At 36.9% G+C, this 23040-nt stretch overlaps 3 protein-coding genes across 3 annotated transcripts in view; 2 read left to right on the top strand and 1 right to left on the bottom strand.

Annotated features, from left to right (window-relative positions):
• LOC140951482 (uncharacterized) overlaps positions 1–4030 on the top strand; it is a 23794-nt gene extending 19764 nt beyond the window's left edge. Inside the window, exons 25-29 of the mRNA XM_073400740.1 lie at positions 469–580; positions 1062–1132; positions 1510–1650; positions 2343–2579; positions 3193–4030. Of these exons, the coding sequence (XP_073256841.1) occupies positions 469–580; positions 1062–1132; positions 1510–1650; positions 2343–2579; positions 3193–3260 (629 nt within the window). The 3' untranslated portion in view covers positions 3261–4030. The remainder of the gene's footprint in view (positions 1–468; positions 581–1061; positions 1133–1509; positions 1651–2342; positions 2580–3192) is intronic.
• Positions 4031–5334: 1304 nt separating this feature from the next.
• On the bottom strand, positions 5335–12126 carry LOC140951481 (uncharacterized). The gene is made up of 9 exons (XM_073400739.1): positions 11911–12126; positions 11493–11571; positions 10275–10314; positions 9619–9688; positions 9101–9171; positions 8353–8386; positions 7662–7772; positions 6800–6878; positions 5335–6238 (listed from the first exon to the last, which is right to left on the bottom strand). Exons 1-9 carry the CDS (start codon positions 12092–12094, stop codon positions 6016–6018), a joined length of 891 nt encoding a protein of 296 aa, XP_073256840.1. The 5' UTR covers positions 12095–12126; the 3' UTR covers positions 5335–6015.
• A 33-nt stretch (positions 12127–12159) lies between these two features.
• On the top strand, positions 12160–23027 carry LOC140951480 (uncharacterized). Its single transcript, XM_073400738.1, has 9 exons — positions 12160–12390; positions 13694–13774; positions 14830–14907; positions 15706–15753; positions 16603–16652; positions 17561–17639; positions 18748–18876; positions 19627–19830; positions 21037–23027. Exons 1-9 carry the CDS (start codon positions 12193–12195, stop codon positions 21463–21465), a joined length of 1296 nt encoding a protein of 431 aa, XP_073256839.1. The 5' UTR covers positions 12160–12192; the 3' UTR covers positions 21466–23027.
• The last annotated feature ends 13 nt before the right edge of the window (positions 23028–23040 follow it).

Here is a 23040-nt window from a genome sequence, read left to right as displayed (position 1 = left end):
GAGTTTGTTTGTTTCTGTATAGCTTTCATTTTGCCTCAAATGGATAAGTCTTGATGTAATGACTTATTACCTACTGTTGTGCTGAGTCTATAAACCAGTAGAAACTGCTGAAGTGATATTCCAACTTATTGCCTAGAGTTGTGTGAAGTATGTGCCCCTCAAAACAAATATATATTTAATGATTTTGTCTTTGAGCTTAAAAAAAAAAAAGTTAAGTGGTGTCATTGTGATGCCATTTTCAAGTTCAACACTTTGAACTTGAAAACAGTATCACCTTTTACTGGTTTTTGTGTTACAAAGCCTTTGCTTATTGGAATGTAACAAATGCAAATGTTCATTATAACAATTATTGCAGCTGTCCTTTGTTACACCGCATAATGCCCTACCCAACAAAGAAACTTACCAGTTAGTTGTTTGGGGAGACTAGTCTTCATACTAATGTGTGTGTTGTTTGATCAATGTTGTCAGGTGGAGTCACAGCTTGTAGCATGGCTCCTGATCATGACGTAGGATGTGTTAGTCCCGAACCTGACATTTCAGTACCTCATCACTTACCAGAAATGGACACAGACACTCCACGGTATAGTAAAGTTGTTGTTTGCTTGTCTGTCTTCTAAGAACTCCTCATACACATAAGGCATTTTGTGTGGCTATTGATTGTGGGAAAAGTGGTTTTCTGTAGGGGCTATTGAAGGTTGCCCCCTCTCTCCACCTGATCCAGAAAAATGTGAGGCCCTTTCAGGGTAAAATTTCAACAACCGACACAAAGACAGGTTGAAACTGCCACAGGGACATAGAAAAGCTGAGATACAATTGTAAAATACTGACAGGAACATGCCTTTACCCTCCATACGCGATGTGATGGGCTGAAATTCAGACTAGGGAAATACTTACTCCCTGCTGCCATATTCAATTACCAAAATACTTTAACTATATTTGCCCGCCTTTCTGAACATGAGTTGGTGGTCTTTGCTCTATGTAAGTTAGTTAGCCTGCTCCAAGTAAGTCACCAATCCTGTAGTATAAAAAAAAAAAATCACTAATTGTTGATTTGTTTTCAGCTCTCGAAATAAAGATACTAAACGGAAGGTACATAGAACCAGCACTAGCCCCTCTTTGGTTGGAAGCGAAGGTAATACCTTACAACTGAAATGTTGGGCAGAATATGTTAATATTATCTGTAATAAAAAATTTTAGATTTCTTAAATTATTAGTAGGTAGCCAGTTATTTTAAACAGAACTCAATGGACTAGTTTGCAGTCTAATAAGTGCATGGCTTTCGCTTATTATAAATTTTGATAACCTGCGGATTTGTGAGGTACATAACTGGTGACGTTTTCTCCTTCCTGCCTTCCTTTTACACAAATTTTCATTGAGAGAGATGTCTGGGTATGAGGCTTAGCAAAAAGACTGTATTCTGCTCTTGAACATAATTCTGTTAAAATTATTTTGGCTCTGAGTCTGTTAATTTTTGACAATATGATATCATCATTGTCGTCTATTTTGCAGGTCTTCAGTTGAGCTCTCAGTTGTTGTCAGATCTAAAACGTGCTTCAACTATCAATAAAACCTACAGAATGAGATACTCTGCAACTGAGGAAGAACTTCTGCAGTCGCTAAGCAACGTAACTCAGTCTGTTCCTGCACAAGGTATCTTCACATGAAAAGAGAAAGTCTACCGAAATTCATTGATGCTATATGACACGTACAAGTTATATTATAGCATTCATTTTGTAGCGAAGCTTTTTGTATGATGCAAACATTTCAATCATTAATTTTGTGAAATTTTCCAAAGATTTTAGAGAAGTTGAGACAGTTATCTTGTTTGTAAAGAGGCTTTCTAGTGAGGGCTAGATGTAAGAGGAACCCATAGGAAGGTTCACTCCCCCCCTCCCCCCACAGTTATCTTTTGGTTTGCATTGCTCAGTCTCAGTTTTCTTTAAGCCTTATTGCCAACTGGAAGTCGATCCTGTTCACTCTGGGATCAATTTAATAAAACGTTACAAGTGTAATCAACCCTCCAAGTTGTGACCATTTTGGTTGCCAGGGCACCTAATATTCTGGAGCTGGTGACTTGATTTGTAAAAAAATCTCCCTAAACCAAAAGAGTTGGTTGCCAAGTGGCGACCAAGCAAAACTTTAACTTGAAGGGTTGGTAATTTACTCAGACTCTAAAACAATGGTTACTCTTGTATTAATAAATATTATTACAGTCATAAAGGTTTTATTAAATTGAGCCCTGGTTAGCAAAACCTTAAAGTTTATATAATAAACAAATGATAATTATAATTATATTTGTTTTCTTCAAAGTGTTAAATGATTATGCATGTTTTTTTTTGCAGATTGTAAGGTAGACTCAACATTACCATTACCAGATGACTATCTTCCTTCCTTCAGTTCACTGCCTGGTTCCTCCCCTGGTGGAGGGGGAGAGTATCACTTGGTACATATCAGTCCTGATGAGCTGGGTGATAACTCACCCCCCACCTCTCCCCCCACAGTAATGACTAGAAAGAGAAGCTCGCCTACAGCTAGCAACAGCAGCAGAGAATCTGAGAATAGCTCCACAGGTGCCTCCGGTATGTTTATCTTAAAATTCCCAAATTCATCATACAAGGTCTAATTCTTTTCAAATTTAAGCGGGGAGGGGCTGCATATGGAGTGGTATTATTTCTTTTCGAAAGTGTTATGGTAAATAGTAAGTTATAAATTGCTGATTTGCCAAAAAAAAAAAAAAAAAAATTGAAAAGGTTTTCAGGAATTGGGGTCAATATTTTGGCTTTGCTCTTTTACACATTCATGAATTTGCTCAGGCCACTCTCCAAAAGTTGTAACTGGCAAGAGTTTTTGCTGACAAACCATCTCCGTTGTGTGTATTGATTATTTTAGTCTCAGGACAGTTTTGATTAAAAACCATCTCCGATCTGTTGTGCATATAGCCTGAATTTCATCTGATTACTTTGAGTCATTATTGCTCCCACAGTAACGTGTTACTGAGGGACTAATAACGACTCGAAGTAATCGGATGAAATTCAGGCTATTGTGCAAAGGGATTTGATTGATCTGGCTGGATAGTTTTGATTAAAAATGAAATTCGCATTACATAGGGAATGGTCTGGCTCGTCAGTTCTGACAAATGGATGTCCTAAGATTATAACAGATTTACTGTTTTCTCTCAATGTCCTTCTATAGGAAGCTCAAGTCCTCAGCTAAATGACAGTGGTACACAAGAAGAGAGAGGGCGAGTTGATGCTAACTAAGTAAAGACCATGTGGACCCAAATAACTGGATAATTTATGAAGATAATTATTGCAATAATGTAAATCAACATGATTTCAGAAAAAGAGATATATTATTTATTTATTATTGGTGTATAAAAAATAGTTTCTTGTTACAGCACATAAGTTATTGATAATTATAATATCGGTGTTCATTAGTGACAGTTAACACAGTTGCTCTGGGGTGATGTGAGCTCTGAGCCATTCTCCTTACATGTAAATTCCGGCTCTATCCCTCAGTTTTGGATCAAGGATAACTTTTTCCCAAAATTTCTTCCAATCTGATGTTTCTTTCTGATACTAACAGAGTGACATAGCCCAGCCCCATAACATGCTGTCCTTTACTCCCAACACAGGTTTATTGATACTGAAAGATAAGTAGGTCAAGTTCAAATTTGATGATTGTTCTGCCAAGCAAGTTTGGTTAGAAGACAGTTCAACTGTTCACCACATTTCCAAAGATAATTCGGTTGCAAATGTTGCTCTGAACAAGTTACCAAATTATGGGATTTTCAAGAAAACAGGCCATGTAGCTTCTGAGGAAAAGGGGTGGATCAAGGGGGAGGGTGCAGGGGTGTGTACACCTCCCCCCTGACATGACCTGCAGCTTTCTGATACAACTGGTATTCTGTATTAAAATTTGTTTACGTCACCAGTCAGTTACGCCATTTCTTAGTGATGCACTCCCTCCTAAGAAAAATCCTGGATCAGCCCCTAAGGAAGATGAATAAATTTTAAATGCTGTTAGCTTCTGTTGTTTGGCTGTACATGTCTTTTATAGAGCCCTTCAACACATAATACATTTTTTGTTTAGCCTGCGAGCAAGCTCTTTTTGCTTTACCTCGCCCCCAATATGAGCCCAGGGAGATCACTAAGAGAGTTTGCAGGTCAGTTTTTGTTTAAAAACACGTGGGCATGTCCATGTGTTTTGGCCTTGTTTCAATGAAAGCTACCGTTTTTTGCAGAAACCTTAAAACACCTTTGCTTGTGCTGCCCCTTTACAATGTTTTTCTAGATGTAAAACTGTTAAGTAAGAGAATTAATGTGCCCCTACCCCCAACTGAAGGGAAGCAATTGTGACCAATGCACTCTAAGGCCTGCTTCATACGTACTGATCAGATTTTTATTTCGTAGAATCGGGTTTAAAAAAATGAACATGGTTTGTTGGTGTGAATAGGACATAGGATATCCAAGGAAGGATAAGATGTATCTGTTCTTGCCTTGTTACATGGTATACAATCCCTTACCTGTCAGAAAAATGGGAGTTGGACATACATGCATATATTGCCTATATTGCATACATGAACTGTGGGATACTGCAGAATATGCTACAGCTTTCCAGACCTCAGGTTAGCAGTATCCTTATAGCACAGGATAAAAAAAAATCTGTTCTGTCTGCATGCAGAAGCAGCTTAGCTGATGTCCACAATTAATCCGCCTTTACAGGAAGTTGTTTTCATCCAATCATGTCACAATACAATATTTTCTGGTCACTAGCTCTGGGAATCATGACCCGTTTCCTTTTAGGCAATGGTTATTCTGTTTCACACCTCTTTTTCCTTTGTTCGGCATGTCAAGTGTTCTAGTACTTGCTTGCGTTAAGGTGCGTTTCCACTGTAGCATACATACTCATGTAAAATTTACATTCGTAAATAAAATAGAGGCAATAGATGAAAGGTTCCGTGTAAACATAAAAGTGAAAACCTCAATCAACTTTTTTGTCCATGCACAACACTTTATACGTTGCCTCTATTTTATTTAAAGCATACAATTTACATGTGTTTACACGTAAAAATTACTCAACAGTGGAAATTCACCTCAAGTGTGGATGGCTCACAGTCTAACTACATTTCAACAGGTTTGTGTTCATGATAGCGTGCGCAGGGGTTCATTGTTTTCCTTCCTAAGTTAAGGTACCATTCACTTCATTCCTGTTAATCATTTTCCTCTAGAGAGTGCTTTCCACAAAAAACAAACAAACAAACAAACAAGCAATGAAATGAGCCAAAACTACATTAAAGAAAAATTCAAGTTTTATTTTTTTTGGTCAAAATTGAAGAACAAAATTAATGGTACCATGCAAAAGCACTGCCACAGAGCTTTCATTGAAAGGTCATAATAAATTCTCATGAACTTATCAACATACTAGATCTTAAATGTCGTTATAATGTGGAAGTGGAAGGGGTATGTTGTATATACAGTTGAATTTCTATAGGCAGAGTTTCCATATTAGAAACGTGTCAATTTTAAAGAGAGGTCACCAAGATGATGTCAGTTGACCATGATGATGACACTGCTGACAATTATTTGAAGTGTCCAATAACTAATATTATAAAAAGATTCTGGCTTTCATCTTTTAACTGCATCTTAATTGATTAACAGTACTGAGAGACTATCAGTGAGAAGATAATTCTTATGTGAGAATTTTGTTGGAACATTAGGAAATTGTTCATAGTAGAGAGGTGTCCATTATGGAGATTAAGGGTCGACTTTACATGTAATACCTGGCCAGGATATGTGCACACGTACTTCCCATTCACCTGGATACAAGTGATCTGTTTGTCACACAAACATTTCTTCTTATGTTAGGGACCTTTTTCAAGAGAGCATTAATCAGTTCTAGTGCCTCCAGAGTTTTTTTCATACACCTACATGTCCAGTGTAGTAGGTGTCAAAAAGGGCAGGGGGAGGGGGAGAAAAGCGAACTGTTCTGACAATGAATATTGGTGAATAGCACCTATAAGTTCCGCTTATTTTCAAAGTAGGAAGAAAGTGGTCTATAAAGAGGCAGTCTAAACTGCACACACTGGTCCATGTCCACCACTCTCCATGATAGTGGGTATTCATTTCTGAGCAGTCTCTCTTTACAAAATGGAGACTCAAAAAGCCACATGTGATGTGAAATGGCTGAGTTTTCTGAGCCTTGCACTATTTGGCCATCACTTGTTCTGATGTAAAACCTGTGCGAATAAAAATGAACTCATTACTATTCAACACAGAAGTGCTATAATAAATTATTGACATGCACATGTGTTGCAAACCGTAGCCCTTTAAGCCATGATACCCACATGTTTCATTCTGATCTCCATTCACTTTCATAAAGACTAAGTAGCGAGAATTTGTCAAAAGATCAAAGCATTTTCCAGTAGGGCTGGGGATCATTTTATTTATTGATATTCTCAAGAGAAAAGTGATGTTGATTATTCAGAATTAGTTAGTAGCCTCCCACACAGACGTTCTGAGGGGTTCGTTTGCCTGATGAGCCAAAAGCCACACTAGCCTGACTCTCAAACGTCCCAGGTCGTTTGCGGCCCCTTCGAGAAGGACAGAAGTGAAGGGGCTGCGAACGACCTCGGACTTCTGAGAGTCAGGCTACAGCTACACCTGTCATTTTATTTTTCAAAAGGTTTTGCTCAATTACTGCCATGCATACTATTTAGGTATAGACTGATCTGGCTGGACAAAGTGACCTGATTCAAATCATGGTTTTATAATCTACGTAAATGAGAATCAACACTCACTTTTCTTCTGTCACAAACTTTACGCCAATTTGAAATTTATGAACAAATTTTCCAAGTATCTCTGGTGGTAGAAGAATGCCTTGAACAAGGAAAGAGACAAAAAAGGTTATTTATCACCTGATGTTTCACCCAACCTACATGCACAACTTTCAGGCATTCAAGGTTATTTCTAGACTGGGACAGCTCAGAAACTACAAACATACAAGACATAGGACAGAGGGTCCTTTTGAGATTGGAGACCAGGTGTAACATCTGGCTGTTTGATGTAAAAGGTCTGGCACTTTCACACATAACAGAAGTCTGAAATACGTCTAAATAACAAGGATTATTTTTGTATGTTTAGAAAAAACAGAGTTGAGCCTTTGTAAACTTGCCCTCCTATTTGTTTACCCAGAAGGCTAGTGCGGAAATGGTATTTCACAGAATCCACTTTCGAAAATTTTCACTCATGTTGCATTGGCCCCTAACCCCTGTATAGGAACCAGATAAAAATGGGGGTACGAAAAATGAAATCAATGGAGCAAAAATAAGGGTGGGAAAGAAGGATTACTGAGGAGGAAGTGATGGTCCCATTTTACTGTGAAACAAGCAAAACCGTGAACACCAGAATTTGCTGTGATTGGTCATAACACAATGAGTCTTGCTGAAATATTTCAGGTGTTAATGGTTATGTTAAGTTTGACAGTAGTACTGAGTAATGATACCAAAAAGAATATCATTCCAAGATGATGCATGTCACTCATCATGTTCAGCCTTACACCCAATTATATGGCAGCTAGCTATAATTATGTTCCTTTCAAGTTAATGAATCAGTGCTTAGTAACACAGGTGTGGGAAGGGTTGGGTGGGTGGGAGGACTTACTTCCTTTTAGCTCTTCTATATGATCTGGCTCAAGAAATAACCTCTGCCCCAGACCATTCTTTACATAACAGTCTCTGCTGGGCTCTGATGGCCCTAGAGTATTGCGAACAGCTGTAATTGGGAAAAAATTTCAAGGTACATGATACCATCAGACACAAATGCATCAAGTGAAAGATGGTAAATAGTCCAATGTGACTTTCAGTGTTCAAATAAAATCCCAAAATCCAAATTATGAAAAGATAACACACGAACTAATGGAGGTCTGAGGGATCTCAGCAATACATTTAAGAAAGGAAGCACAAACTTATTCTAGCACTCATATATGAAGTTTCTTAAAAGATGGATATGCGATGAAGCCAACTTAAACCCCAAATTTTTTAAGCTGGATGAGAGGGATATATGGGGGTAAGAGGCAGTTCTTGTGACAATATAACCATTTTGATTTCCTGAGGTTAAGAGGACATCTCCAAAGAGATTAACTCCCCCCACCCCAGCCACTTTTCTATTAGCGTTATACACCTACTTGGTATGCTATGTTTCAAGGATACAACATGGTGGTCGTTTAATACTTATTATGCTATGGGATATCTACTGTTGATGGTATTGTCAGTTTTTTTAGAGGGGTTGCGTTATTTAGTTTTAAGAACAATTATTCAGTTATCAATTATTCAGTTATCAATGTACAATTTACCTGCGATGTGAAGATTTGAGACACTTGACACCTCCTAAAGCCAAATTAAATAATAAAATAAAAATTAACATGATAACATTATTAGTATATTTTTATAGAAGTAAAAGGGTACAGCCTCTGTAAGCCCTGTGAGTCCATGATCATGGGTTCCCTGTGCACATGTGCAGCTGCCTTTTATAATTATTATACCCATCCTTATACCACCCTCTCATGTTAGCTAAATTGAAAACTTGCCATGTAAGCTATAATAGTTTCAAGCTGCCTGACTCTTATTTTACAGATCGTTTTCATAGAGTCAAACTGGGGCCAGTAGTAAGTGAATGGGAGATGGTGTCCAGGGGGTGCCCTCAGGGGTCAGCATTTGGGCCACTCGTTTGGAACATTTATCAGAAATCTTACATATGTATGATACTGTATGATATTGATGTTAACCTCAACATGCACAGTGTATGCAGATGACCATCAGTTTTATGCTACGAGCAGTGACATGGAGATTGTTAAAAAAAATGTTCACTGTTTCTCTAATGTATGGTGCTCAACTTTACTTTGCTTTGCACTAAAAAAATTCAAGTGGGAAAACAGCTTTAAAGCACTTATCTTAACCACTTACCACCACCCATAACAGCCAGGAAAATTAATCTTTTTCTCTAGTGAAAGCATTAAATTTTTATAATATTCTGAGTTGATCATAACACTAGTAGATGATGACTAGTGGCTTAATATTGAAGACGAACACATTTTTGCTTACCAGACGTAAGATTAAGTTATTTTCTAATATTGTTGCAAATGCATCTTTGAAAATCTTATCTAGTCTTGGACCTAAAAAAAATCATCAGAAAAAAAAATACCAACAGTCACCTTAAGTTATGGGACATTATCAACAATGTTAGCCCACCCCCCCCCCCCCCCCTTCCACCAAAAAAAAAATTTAAAAGGCCCGTTTAAATCTATATAAGAACACTTGGGCCACATACAGTCTGTTTGGTGAAGCATGAATGCAGTACTTGACAATGCTCCTGGCTACACTCTTGACTGTTTGAACAAACACAATAACAGTCATCCTATGTAAATAGTAGGTCCAATAATTGGCAGCCATTTGAAGGCGTCCACTTTGCATCCTGCTCCCAGTAAGTGAATACAAAGAGAGGACAAAGACAATATAATGTAGAAAGATGTCCAATGTTTAACACACAGACAAATTACATCGGAAACAACTGCTGATTAGTTATGAGTAGTGCTGCAAGGAGCTACAACTAACTTTATCACCTAACAGATCACTCATCATCCCATCAGGATCCATCTGAGAAACTAAACCACTCATAATCATGATACAGTCCTAAAACACAAAGAAAATACATTTAATTTGAAACAAATTAAGTAAGTCTACAAAACAAACATCTTGCCCTGCTTGTTTAAAAAGTTGGATAGCGCCATCTGAAGGACAATTATTAGATCACTATCAAGTGGATCAGTTATAGGGAAACCAGTTGTGTTATCCACTGGATAGAGATTCATCTGGCCCCAGTTGTTCAAAAGGTCGATAAAGCTATCCACCGGATAGCGCAATTGGTTTCGCTAACATTTATCCGTTGGATGGTGATCTATCCGATGGATAGTGCTATCCAACTTTTGAACACCTGGGGCCTGTTGGATAGCATTATCCACCTTTCGAACAACATACTGGGCCCTGATTGGCATTTTGGTGTGTGACAATTGTAACAAATTGCACATAAAAACTGCAACCCTTCACCGTACACAGAAATAAAGCAATGATGGGTTCAGCAGCATGGTAGTCATCGACAATTTTTGCACACTCACACAACACTGGTCTTTCTGATAATATGAACATGTGCTTGACAAATAACTGATGACGAAGATTGAATCATGTTTGCCTTGTTCATAGGTTATTTAATTAGGCATACCTTTGCAGTTTTAAGAAATTCCTTTGGATTTAGTTGGCCACTTAAAGGGAAAAAATAAACAAACAGACAATTTAAGTAAGTTACTGAAAGTGACACAAACAAAGAAGTTGGTTTTCTTGAGAGAAAAATGAAAGAAAATTAAAATTGTATCATTAGAAGGTTATTTTTACAACTTGGAAACATGTATGATGACTTGTTTAGTGACAACTTAGTGTAATAACATAAAATGCAATGAATTTTCTCTCTTTTAAGAAACCTACTCCTGCAAGAGAACATAAAATCTTGATGTGTGGGTTGTTTGCTAACAGGGGGATCAATAAAAATAATATATAGTCAACACAACCTTGAAAGAGTTTGAAGAACTGCAACTAGAACGGGTCCTTTACAAGAAAGAGAAATTGCTAGCAACCAGACTCACACATGTGAAGGCTCATTCATTCATTTCATAGATCATTTTACAAGATGGTATTTGGTAGGAGTATTTTACAGACTGCTTGACAGCTGAAAATATGGAATGGCCCTGATGTTTAGTTATTGCATTGTAGGATTAGGAAACTAATCAGATCAAGTTCGATTTGAGGTCATTATGTGGTGGGTCTAAAATATAGATCACTTTTCTGAAGATCAGAGTATAGGTTACCATGATACAGATAAATGAACAGCAGTAAAAGTGTCTCCTAGCCCTAATTTCATAACAAAATTCTCATTTAGATCAAGGGGAACCTGTGTGGTTTGGTAATTTATCGTGGGAGCAGTGACTTCTTCTCTTGACCTATGAAATGTGACCTGTACTTTACACCCAGTATTTTGGTTGCAACCGTTGGAAAAGTAAATTTCGTTGGGTTTTGTTTTGAAGGGTTGTGCACCACTGGACCCGTAAAACATGACTCTTCTTTACTCCATTAAAGTTTACATGGAGCTATGTTCAAGTTAGCTTTAATTTTAGCCATCCTCTCGAGTGACATACTCAAGCCGAGAGTACCCTGATTTAGCAACAGAACGGGAATGTCAGCTGACAATGGGAAAGCGCCCAAAAAGGACTAAATGTGACTTCCCATGCCCAATCTGCCCCTCTGCCATTGGTCAAACCAGTTGTTTGATTTTTTGGCACCGTCATCAACTGATGTTTCCGTTCTGTTGCTAAATCAGCCTAGTATGCAATTCAAGGGGATGGCTAAAATTCAGGCTATAAGTATAAGTAACCTTTCTATTACTTACTCAGGTGCCAACTTCATTTTACGGTAGAGAAGCACTGACCCACACAGTCGGTGAATAAATGGATCTTTGGGATAAAAATCTGATGAAAGCGAACAGAACATGAAATGACCAGATGGTTCTCGGCTTTGGAAAATTTTGAGCGCGGGTAAAAATCGCAGGATTTCAGTGGGGAGGCTGGAGGATAAAAAATGGAACGTCCCCTGCTGGGTGCTGTGCCGTTTTTAAGGCAACATCCGTTCACGGTATTAACCAGAATTTCCTTTTTTTCCTATAGATAATTTACACTTGTAAACAAAGGAAATTCTCAATCAAATTAGTTTGAATCCTGGTTTAACCTGAGAATGGGTTTTAAGCTTATCTACAACGTGAAAACGGGACAAAAACAGTAATTCAGTTAACAGCAAGTCACCTCACCAACCTGTGCTATTTTGAGTCCAAGGAAACGTCACTTTGATTGCAAAATTCCGGCTGAAACACACAACAGGCCTCAAGAAATTGTTCAGCATGCTACTGATCTTATAACCACTCGCAAAACTTCCTAAAACTCTCGCTTCAAATAAACATCTACCCTTCCAATTAGAAAGGACAGTGGAGGTCGCCATGTTTGTTTTGATTGAGTTCCCGCAATAGACTGGACTCTAATGACGTAAATGACAAAGTTTCTATCAGGGGTGGGGTTGAATTCACGCTTTCGCAAAACATGGCTTCGTGGAAGTGTGCTGTGTATGTCGTTGTGGCAACTCTAATCATAGTTTTAATAATTTTACTGAATTTTGATTTTCTACCGAAAAGAAAATTATCTGAAGAACTAGAGCTAGCGAAAAAAAGTAGTCACAAAGGGCCTGTTACTCCCACTAGCATCACAACGTTAAGAACAAGCACTTCGACAGTGGAGAAGGTGAGGCGATGAAAATTAATATTTCATGTTTGTTGCGGGTTTTTAGAACAATTTACCGAGCGTTTTCTTGTTAAGATAGGAAATGTGTTTCCAGTGCTGATCACTGCTAATCTGCTGAACAAATTGTGAAAGTTCTTGGCAGTCATTTTGTTAAAACAAATCCTTGATCTAAGTATAGCCAACGAAATCCCGGGGTTTTGCAGTCTGCATGAAATTCGTCGAATGTTTCCCTCCTTATGATAACGGTGTGTATTAAAATGGGTAGTTATTACAAATAGCTAGTGTATTTCTTCTTCATGCCGTATTCATTTTGTTGTTGTTTCTTCTTATTATTATCTGTGCTCTTTGGTTTCATGCACAACACAACATTTTTCTGCACAATTGCCGCATGTTCCCCACCCCCTCAGTCCATGGCAAATTTAGAATAGATAGTTATTTCATTATCCTATTTTATCTCAGTGATTTGTGAAGCTAAATGAAAGGGATATGTTCTGGAACAGACTATTTTTTTTTGTACATCAATGTTGTTTATATGAGAGAAAATAAGCAGCGGCTTACATAACATGCATGTGATCACCCCATATAAATGGTAAAAAATCTAAGTTCACAGCTAACCCACAGCCAGCTCAACCATGGCTTATCTTGGCCTAGGAGTTTTGGGCTGTGCTTATCCAAGGGATGACTTACCTTGGACGTGAAAGTGTTTGTTTAAGTGGACTTAAACATTGCCTGCAGCTTGCTGAAGCTGTGAATGACTGCTGCATGTGCACTGTTTTGTTACTGTAGCCCACAAACTTCCATTTGCTCCTGTCCATTCACTGAAAGTGAAAAATGGCAAGCACATGGAAAAGTTTCAAACTTTTCAAAAAGAAAGAGTCAGCAAAAAGAAGAAGAAGAGTTGTTAGAGTGCTACAGGAGAGAGGCAAATTTTTGTTGTAGACAATTTTTTATCTCAGGTAATTTTTATTTTCCTTTTGTTTCTACTTCATTAGCATACATTACCATCCCCCAAAACAAAAGAAAAACAAAAATTACCTGAGATAAATAATTAACTACAACATTTTCCTGTTGGAAATGTGATAACTACAAAATGAGGTGCCAAAACAGATTGCATTGACATTTCAATGGACTGGTTGGCCTCTAAGCTGTGAAGCATTAATACAAGTAGTTTTCTTTTTAATAATAAAGCCATGTTCCGTGACTGTCTTATGCAAGCCATGGCCATAGTAAGCTGCAGCTTGTTTTGCTCTTGAAAAACCATGTGTCCATAATTTGATACAGTAGACTAAACTTTGCTTTTCAGGATGAAAATGTAAAGGTGCCAGTTACACAATATTTAAAAGACATAATGAACTGGAGTTGTACCGAGGACTATTCACATATGGTAATAACAATTTATAATGTATTTAATTAATGTTCAGAAAGTCATTGCAGTTATAGATGCGAAAAGAAAGCAGGAAAAATGTTCAGTTCACATCTTTTTTAGGGATTGTGCAACAATGCTGTGTTTATAACTTTAATGATCTCCTTCACATTAATTTTAGTTCATCATCTTGCCATTGGTACTGTATGATTTACATATACAGTAAAAACCCGCAACTAAGGACCTGGTTTTTAAGAACCTGTCAGGTTAAAATTTAGCCTAACCTATTTGAAAGAGTTTCTTATTTTGTAAAATCTCTTTAAAAATTCTGTACACTTGCACAAGTAAGATAAGTCAGTCAGGGTTGAGGGTTGGTTCAGGGTGAGTCCTCTTTGGAGACAAACAGTAGGTGCACTCTCCTCCTCCGCAGTGACTCCTGCTGTGTATCACAATAAAAATAGCAACGATTGAAAAATAGAAAGCGCACAGGGGACGATGGGAAGGGGGAAAAGGCGGGAGCCTCTGCCATCAAATGTATTCAAGATGGCACCGGATCCTCTCTTCTCTCTTCTCTCTTTCCCCCCTTCCACTCGTGCCCCGTGCACTTCCTTTTTCCTTCTCCCCAGCCTCCCTACAACGCAAAGAGGCCTCTGTAGGGGAGAGAGCAGTAGGTGCCTTACACTCCAACTACAATGTAATGGTATGCAGGGTTACATAAGCAATGAGCTGAATACCATTAAATACTTTTAGCTACAAGGTTTTTTTTTTCAGAAGATAAGAATCGAATAAGAACCTGTTTAGGCTAACTTGGGGAAAATGCAGGTTCCTAGGCAAGGGTTTTTGCTGTATTTTCGTTTCATGTTTATTTTTCATGTTTCTCTCGTTCTGGCCACAACATTCCTGTAGCTTCAGTCCCCTTCTTGTTTACCTAAAAGTGATGGTTGCCTACTCTCTCATTTTCCTATTTCTATAGCCAAAGTTTCTGCAAATTATTTATGTGTCAGTGTGCTATAGCAGATGTTTCAGGTGTAAATCATTTTAATAATTTTGGAAATATTCACAATTATTGTGTTTAGGACCATCTTCCTGAGCTGACGTTTGAGGATGTTAAAAATGTTACGTGGAACTGCAGTAATTATCCTCAGACGCCACAGGTATGTTTTTCATACTTAATACCTTATGGGATCCCTCGACTGTTTTTTGCAAAATATACTCATAATGTAAACATACCCGTACTTTTACCCATTCTAAAAGCTTTAGAAACTTGGCAAATACATGCAAATTTTCCGATTCATACTTGTATAAATACTAAATGGCTTCTGTTCATTACTATGAATTCTTGTTACTCTATGTAATAATAATTACAAGAGGTATACCTATTTGTAGTCACGTTACTGCTGTTTAATAAAACAAACCACTCTGCTGATTAGGACTGCTTGAGACTGTGTAGTGTTGTTTCTTGCGTAGTTTCAATTTGTGAATCTGTAAATAATAGTTTTTCCTGAAGTATCTAATACTCCTAACAAAAAGCATGTGAAAAAGACCTCTCAAAATGCAGATTTTAGACTGCATGAGAGAGCTATTTTTTTCAAAATGGCAAGTTGACTGCCCTTGGTAAAAAAAATGGTCGAAAAATGTATAGTACTTCCAGTTAACCCTGGGGCACAGGGAGTATGGGCAGTTAACCTGGGGCACAGTTGTTTCCTTTCCTTTATTTAATTTGGTTTTACTGGGGTTGGGGGGGAGGTATTTGGCAAGTGAAAACATATCTGGGGGAGTACAGTCTGATTGTTGAGTATTCAAAAAAATGAGGTTCCAATCCTACTCCAGGGGCTAAGCCTTTCTGTAGATCACATGGCCCTAGATGCATAATGAACTTAAGTTAAACTGTGCCAAGCTGCAGCTAACAGTGGTGTGATCTAAACGTTTTTGCTTTGTATGTTGTGGTATAGGCCATAGAAGAAAATGCCACAAAATCCATGTGTTATAAGTATGATGATGTAAGTATTTCAAACTAAATTTGCTGTCTATTATACACCTTATTTCAAAATGGTAGCAATACTACTTTTATTTCTGTTTATGTTAATTAGCCCTCTCTGCGTTTAAGGTGTATAGGATTCAACTTCCTTTTTCTACTCAAAATGTCAAGGCAGAGTGTCTTTGTATCATGCAGTCATAACAAAGTTTAAAATAACAATATAATAATTTTGAAAGTGTTTTCTTCTCTGCACACCAACATCCATAATTTATGACTGTAATATATCAAGCATCATACGCAGTGTTTCATCACCAGATGAAACACTGAGAAGAGAGTTGAAAATACGACAGGTAGTGGAGTATTTTTCACAAACTTCGAGGTGTTTCATCTGTTGATGAAACACTGTGTTGAATGCTTGATATTACTTCTCAAACAAAATGATTTTAGAAGGAGAAATTAAAGATGCAAAAATGAGCAGTTTTTCTTCTGATTTCCAAACACTCATTAAACATTAATTTCCTTTGTATTATCTTTTTGAATTATTAATGAGTTTGAGAAGGAGTTTTGAAACACTATTTTGTTTTAATGGAAAAGAAACAAGAGGCATTATTACACTTTAACTCATGCTAGCCTTTGACGACCTGAATAACGGAATTGTGATTCATGTTTCATTGAGTGTTTGTAATGCCTGAACCTGGAAAACTTTTTCTACTAGGAATACATGTATGAAAAAAAAACATACTTAAATGAATTTTTTGTTTAGAGTTGGCTTTTCTGTAAAAAGTCAAGAGAGAAAGGGTTTTTATTACAAAAATTGCTGACATCTACATCATTATGTATATAATTATATTTGTTTATTTCCTCTTTTTAGCCATTTGTTTGTGTACGAGACCCATTGCACTGTCATCACAGAGAGAACAGGTGAGTTAATTAAACATAAATAGTATTACTGCCATTGCATAGAGTTAAGCAGTCCTACCTCTAATGTAAGAAGACAAAGAAAACTTCGTAAGGATTAATAACAATTATTATTATTATTATTATTATTATTATTATTATACTTATAATTTATATTTATTATACTCCTAAATAGTATTAAGTAATGATCCGGGTAATGTGGATAGCAATTTCTTTTGTTATGTGGCAGCGGTGCTTCTCCCACATAGGAATGTTCTCATTTTTATACAGAGAATGCATAAACCTACTTGAAGGCCGTTTAAGCAATAAAATGCATTTACACTCCACCCTGAAAGGGTGTTTTTTTGTGATAAAAGATTTTGACCAATTACAAGAGTTGAAAACAATAGCCAAGAAAAGTTGACGATTTTACATGTTCCCCACATAGGATTTCTTTGTTATTCAAACTGAAACCAGATTTTGTTATATGGAAGATGGTTGGAAAGTAAGGATGAATATATGTACCGCTTTACGACGTTTTGTTAACTTTTGCTGTTTAAGCCAATCAGAATTAAGTACAGACAATAGAAAAGTTAGCACCTTTTTTGCATTCCAACATGTTCGTTGCCGCTGTTGCTATCATTCTTATCTGGACCGTATCTTAATAATTAATTAATTTATTATTAATGAGGTAGGGGTTAATTTTCAGTCCCTCCATGATGATTAATCAATTAATTATGAGTATACCACTTGTTGAGAATAAAATATGTTGGCTTAGCTGGCTGACATATCTTGCCAATCTTAATCTTGCATTTGTTTCCATGCAAAAAAAGAATTACCGGTTTCAGAGACTGTGTTGTAAAAGAGGAACAATAGTCATAATATACATGTATAAAGTTGTAACCTAAAAAATTATTTTCTCTTGTTTTCAGTGACATGAGATTTGTTACAAGGCCCCAGTATGGAGACTATAAATACCTTCCAAAGTCATTGTGGCTTAGTGTTGTTTTGGTGAGTACATACTTTTACATACTTGTGACACTAAGGGCCTGTTTAAATGGAGGTGAGGGTCCCTAGGGAGGTGAGGTAACCCACAGCAGGTCACCCCACCTGTCATGTAAACATGATCAAATTAAAATAAGAGATTATGTGGACAGACGGGTTACCTCACCTAAGCGGGTTACCTCACCTACCTGGGGTCCCCCACCTCCATGTAAACAGGCCCTAATTTTGCATTCAGACACAGAACCTTTTCCTTGAAAAGGGAAATTTTTTATCAGCAGTTTACTCTCAAACTCACAATGTTAGCTTCTGAATAATTGTTTTGTAGTGGACAAATCTACTCTGTGAAACTCAGTTTTTTAATCAATTCACTTACACAAAAATACAGGGACAAAGCAAAAAGAAATAATCATGATAATGATATAATCATGATAATAATAATAGTAAGAAAGAAAGAAAGAAAGAAAGAAAGAGAGGAAAAAGGTGCTAAAACAGAACAGTGCCAAATACAGTGGTTACAAATCCACTTAATTTTTACAGTGCTACTTAATTACAAATAGATGCTATTACATTTCCTTTAAGAATTGGTTAAGAGAATTTGTTTGCATATCAAAGCTTTTCCCATCAGGTGATTATTTTATTAATTCTCACAACTTTTTCCCTTCATTATGTATTGGTTTTGTTGGGAGAAAATTGACTTTAACTGAACTTGGCCACTATGTGGAGGTGTTCTTTGCCATTCTTAGTTCAACTCCACTACCATGCTTGAAAATAGCCTATTGGTTTGATTCTTGGCGATTGATTTTTTTCAGTTTTGTCCATTTTGACATTTCTTTGATTATCCTAGAAAGGTTGATTTTAACTGTATGTATTTAAGCGATTTACAGTTTAACCTCCGCTAACCAATGGCCACCTCTCTTTCACAACCGCATTTTTATTCTCGCGATGGACAGTCCATACATTGACTCTTGTTAAAACCTCCCTACAACCGCCAGTTCTCCACAATTCAACCACTTTTTTCTGCCCCCAAGGTGACTGTATGTTGAGAAGAGGTTCAACTGTATTTCACTTCCCTCATCGGTGATATTATTTCACTCATTTTATCCCCACTTCATAGCATGGTGGAGTAGCATTCTTGTACCATCCATGTGCAAGACAAGATCTGATAGATCAGTTAAAAAGAATGGCTGTCAGCTGTCTTCACAGGCATGTCATTACACCCTATGAACGACTAAGCCCCTGCAAGGTAAACATTACTATTTTAATTCATAGCAAGCCACGAAACTGTCTGTGGACATTCTTTTCGAAACTGGGAGGCTATTTTTGTACATGGAAGGCCTTGAAGCATTAGCCATGATATATATTTGGCCCATTATCATTTAGACATTTTGTTTTAGATCTTAAAATTATTCTGTTTTCTGAGACTTGACTTCCTGAGGCTAATTAAACAAATTAATAATGATAAATATTGTTAATTGTATTATTGCAATTTGTGCTGGCAAAAGGGTGCTCCACTTACTTAAATTTCAGTACCCAATCTCATGTTTCTTAATGAGCAGAGTAATAGAGTGTATTCACTCACGTGGCCAGCATCTATGCAAATTTATAGGGACAAAAGAATTTTTTTTACTTAAGAAAAGAGTCCAACTCCCCAAGGATTTGTTTGGAACACCAATATGGCTGCCATGTCATTGTTTTGGAACACCAATATGGCTGCTGTGATGTCATGTGAATACGCTCTATTGCCTCGTATTCAGCCAGAATCTTCAAGGGTTGATTCATGTCTTTTCAACATACAATTTTTTACTAGTAACACTGTAATTAAAATGATTCACATAAATTCATTTGATCCTGAAGGTGACAAAATTTATCAATCCCTATATCTGTTATACTTCCATCTCTTAAATTCCCACTGGCCTCTTGGGTTTGCTTCTTTCGTGTTCATTCTAACTTCCTTGCTGACCATTTCATCTTTCTTTTTTTTTAAACTGTTTAGCCTATTGCCATGGTTGCCTGGAGCTGCTTTTACTCATCATCGGAGTTGAACATTTCAGAAGGAAAACTTTGGATCAGGGAGAAGGCCATGAGAGGTCCAGCAAGCCATGTGTCGGAAAATGGCCAGTATACTGATGGACTCATAAAGCCAGCAGCAACAGTTTCAGATAAGCTTGACACTAATCTTTGTCCAGCCAACATAAAGGTCTGTATTTATGGCCTATTTTGATCATCTTGTATATTTTTATGTATAGTAGTGTATGATATTGGGTTTGGAACAAAGAGAAATTATAAAAGAAAACAAAAATAAGATCGAACCACAGAATGTGCTTGGGTAGTGTACAGTAAGTACTGTTTATGAAAACGAGCAGGAGTGTATTATCAGGTTTAAAAACTCAAGGCGAAGCTGAGATTGTTTACACCTGATAGTATGCAACTGTGAGTTTTTTGAATGGCTTCAAAATCTCTGATATAGATCAACTCATTCTTGCACTGATATTTAGATTCGGGGTCATTTTGGTCTAAAAATTTTTGAGGTAAAGTTAAGCCGTGTCTTTATCAGATATAAAGACACTCATTAAACAGAAAATGTCTTTTGTTTTTTCTTTATGAATTATCAATGGGTTTTTGTACAAATATTTGCATCTTTATTACAATGAAATATGTTGTATTTATTGTAATGTTTGTTTGGATTGTAGGATGGTACTTTTCTCTACCATAGGCAGAAACCAAACATCAACAGGCAAACTTAAATGTCCTCTGTCACACAATTGATGTGGTTTGCCTGAACACTGACCGCGATAGCCCCTCCCCCTCTTCCCCCTTCTGTGCTCCTCATAAAAAAAATGAACTACTATAACACAAGTGACCACATTACAGTTGGCTGGAGATACTTCACTTGTGTCTTCCATAAGCTGTAGAAAAAGAAGTAAGAGGGATCTGGACGATGGGTTTGAAAGAGTGCTAATTAAACAGAATTGTTATGGGGAGGAAAGACACAGAGAGTTAGGTGACAGTTTTCAGTTACTCATGGTTTAAATTTCCCCTTCAACAGAGCAAAACTTGACAATTTTCTGACCTCAGTTTATTCTCTCATGCACTGATGACTACAGAATTTTGGTCCTAGGAAATTTTTCATACATACCTGGGTTTCTTTTGTTTGCCAACACGACAGTGTGTATCTTAGTGAATTTTCTGATACCATAGGCTTTCAGGCCTTCTAACAAGGTAGGGAACTAGAGGGAAGGCTGAACAAATAAGCAAGAAAAAGGGTGCCAGGAGGAACATGATGATAGGGTGTGGTTTTAGGGAGCTCTGTTGACATCTTGCCCTCCACGCTTTAGACTATGATTAACATGATTGTCATCAATCATAAGATAAGTGAGTAATGTCGATATTGATTTGTTTTCAGTCTATGCTTCCTTTGTCACAAGAGCCCGAAAACAGTCATTCCCATGAAACACAACATGATCCATCTCAAAATGACCGGTCAAAACACAGTGGGAAGTCCATCTCGATACAAAATTCACAACTTGAAGAAGTAGTTATTGTGAATGAACAAATCTCAAACAATCGTAAAGTCGATACTTCTAATGCCGCTTGGGCCTTGGGGAGTTTGATTTTTCTCTGTGCAATTCTTGGTGGCATGTTGATCTACACACGGCCATGGAAAAACAGAGACCATTGGTGGAGAATGGACGATTATAATAGCAACACTAAATTCAGTTTCATGAAAACAAGAGGGTTTCGGTGGAAAAATAGAATGTCTCCAGGCAAAAGGACATCAGGGTATTCCCGTTTACTAACTGCTATTCCAGAGGAATTAGAAGATGATATCTAGCAACAAGAATATTTTATATTAAATCTAATAGTACTTGGGCCCAGTTGTTGGAAGAAATTTACAGATTTATCAACTCAAAATAACATTAGCCTGTGCACATTTAAGCTGGCTCATGCGTCATCCACTAAACCATTGGATAGTATGATGGTGTAGAGTGTCTTTGATGTAGGCTAAAATATGGGCAAAGCAGATTAATTTATGACACATCCTTCGGTGATGAATTTAGATTGAAGTTGGTCTAAATTTCAGCCTTGTCTGCATCAGATTTACACATTAATTTCTTTGTTGTTTCCTCCTTGATTTTAAGTGGATTTATGAAGTGTTGCAAGACACTATTCCACAGTCAACTCCTGCTCTCTTTAAAGATTATGCCACTTAAATCGCACCCCCCCCTCCCCCCAACTAAAATTGAAATTCAAGATGGGTGCAAAATTCTCTTTGTCAAGTTCCAACAGAGTATGACAAACAAACCACCTTGATTGCAGAAAGGGTGTATTAGGGAAATAATCATTGACAAGTGCACTCAGCAAGGACCTACAAGTTACGATCCATCTGACAAACATTTGAGAAAGGTTAAATATTGTGTAAGTGAAGCTTCTAATGTCAGACAAACAGCACATGGATTTTATACTTATTTAGTAGTCTCAACAAGGTTAGTGTTAGATGGGGCTATGTAGATGAGGAACATTGTTTTAAGGTTGAGATGGGAAGGGGGTACATGAACACTTCACCAGTCTTTATTTTTTCATGGAACATTGGGTCATATATTAAAGTGTACAATAGTTTTGACCACCTCCCTGATAGATGTCGCATTTTGGTGGTTATTTGCCTATAATTTTAGCAAACTCAAACCAAAGACCCCCTATGGCAGTTCTCCTTAAAGTTGACTATTTGTTTACTACAAAATGTCAACTTGTTCACGAGAATATACTGCTTATCCAAAGCTCATTTACAAAAAAATTAAATAATGTAAACATTATAATCACCAAACTCAAAGATTGCCTTGTTCGTGGAAATGTATTGCCTCTTGACTCCATGCAAGAATTTCTTTCAATCTCCTTTTTGAAATAAATCACCTTCCAAACAACATGATGTAATGGAGAACAAAACAAAAATGTCTCAGCTGGTACTGGGTAAAAAAAGATGTGAAATCAAATAATTTACTACTTAAGTATTATTATAATAGATTTATAGTTAAATTTAAAATGTAAGCATTTAATATTTATACCAGAACACCCATGTCATAGCTATTGTTGACTGTCCTTCACTGAAGAGGGAATAACTCTGAACCACACCTTTGCAAGTAGTGAATGGTCACAAAGAAAATATTTAACTTCGCAATTTTCATGTTCATTGTAGTATCTCTAACAATACCTACACCTGCCACTGTTTAACAGGAGTGTGTCTGTCTTGCCCAGTCATATTTTTCGATAAAACAGTGTGAAAATGTAAAAAAATATTTGTAACTTTAATTGTAAATACTAAATAACCTTCACTGTATTAGAATCGTTCAACATATAATCTTTTGGGTGAAAATTATTTTTATGAGTAAAAAGAAAACAACTCAACTAATTA

The sequence above is a fragment of the Porites lutea genome, chromosome 11 (genome assembly GCF_958299795.1).
Source record: "Porites lutea chromosome 11, jaPorLute2.1, whole genome shotgun sequence".
NCBI lineage: Eukaryota > Metazoa > Cnidaria > Anthozoa > Scleractinia > Poritidae > Porites > Porites lutea.
The sequence above is the reverse complement of the archived record's forward strand: the minus strand, read 5'-3'. Positions and strand labels throughout refer to the sequence as shown.

Bases quoted from the DNA above. Each gene is read 5' to 3' on its own strand.
- LOC140951481 (XM_073400739.1), bottom strand. From the start codon at position 12,094: ATGGCGACCTCCACTGTCCTTTCTAATTGGAAGGGTAGATGTTTATTT. The intron at 10,315-11,492 runs GTAAGTAATAGA...TTTCCCTTTAAG, and splicing joins AAAATGAAGTTGGCACCTGA to TGGCCAACTAAATCCAAAGG. The intron at 9,689-10,274 runs GTATGCCTAATT...TTTGTGTTTTAG, and splicing joins AATTTCTTAAAACTGCAAAG to GACTGTATCATGATTATGAG.
- LOC140951480 (XM_073400738.1), top strand. From the start codon at position 12,193: ATGGCTTCGTGGAAGTGTGCTGTGTATGTCGTTGTGGCAACTCTAATC. The intron at 12,391-13,693 runs GTGAGGCGATGA...TTTGCTTTTCAG, and splicing joins GCACTTCGACAGTGGAGAAG to GATGAAAATGTAAAGGTGCC. The intron at 19,831-21,036 runs GTCTGTATTTAT...ATTTGTTTTCAG, and splicing joins TTTGTCCAGCCAACATAAAG to TCTATGCTTCCTTTGTCACA.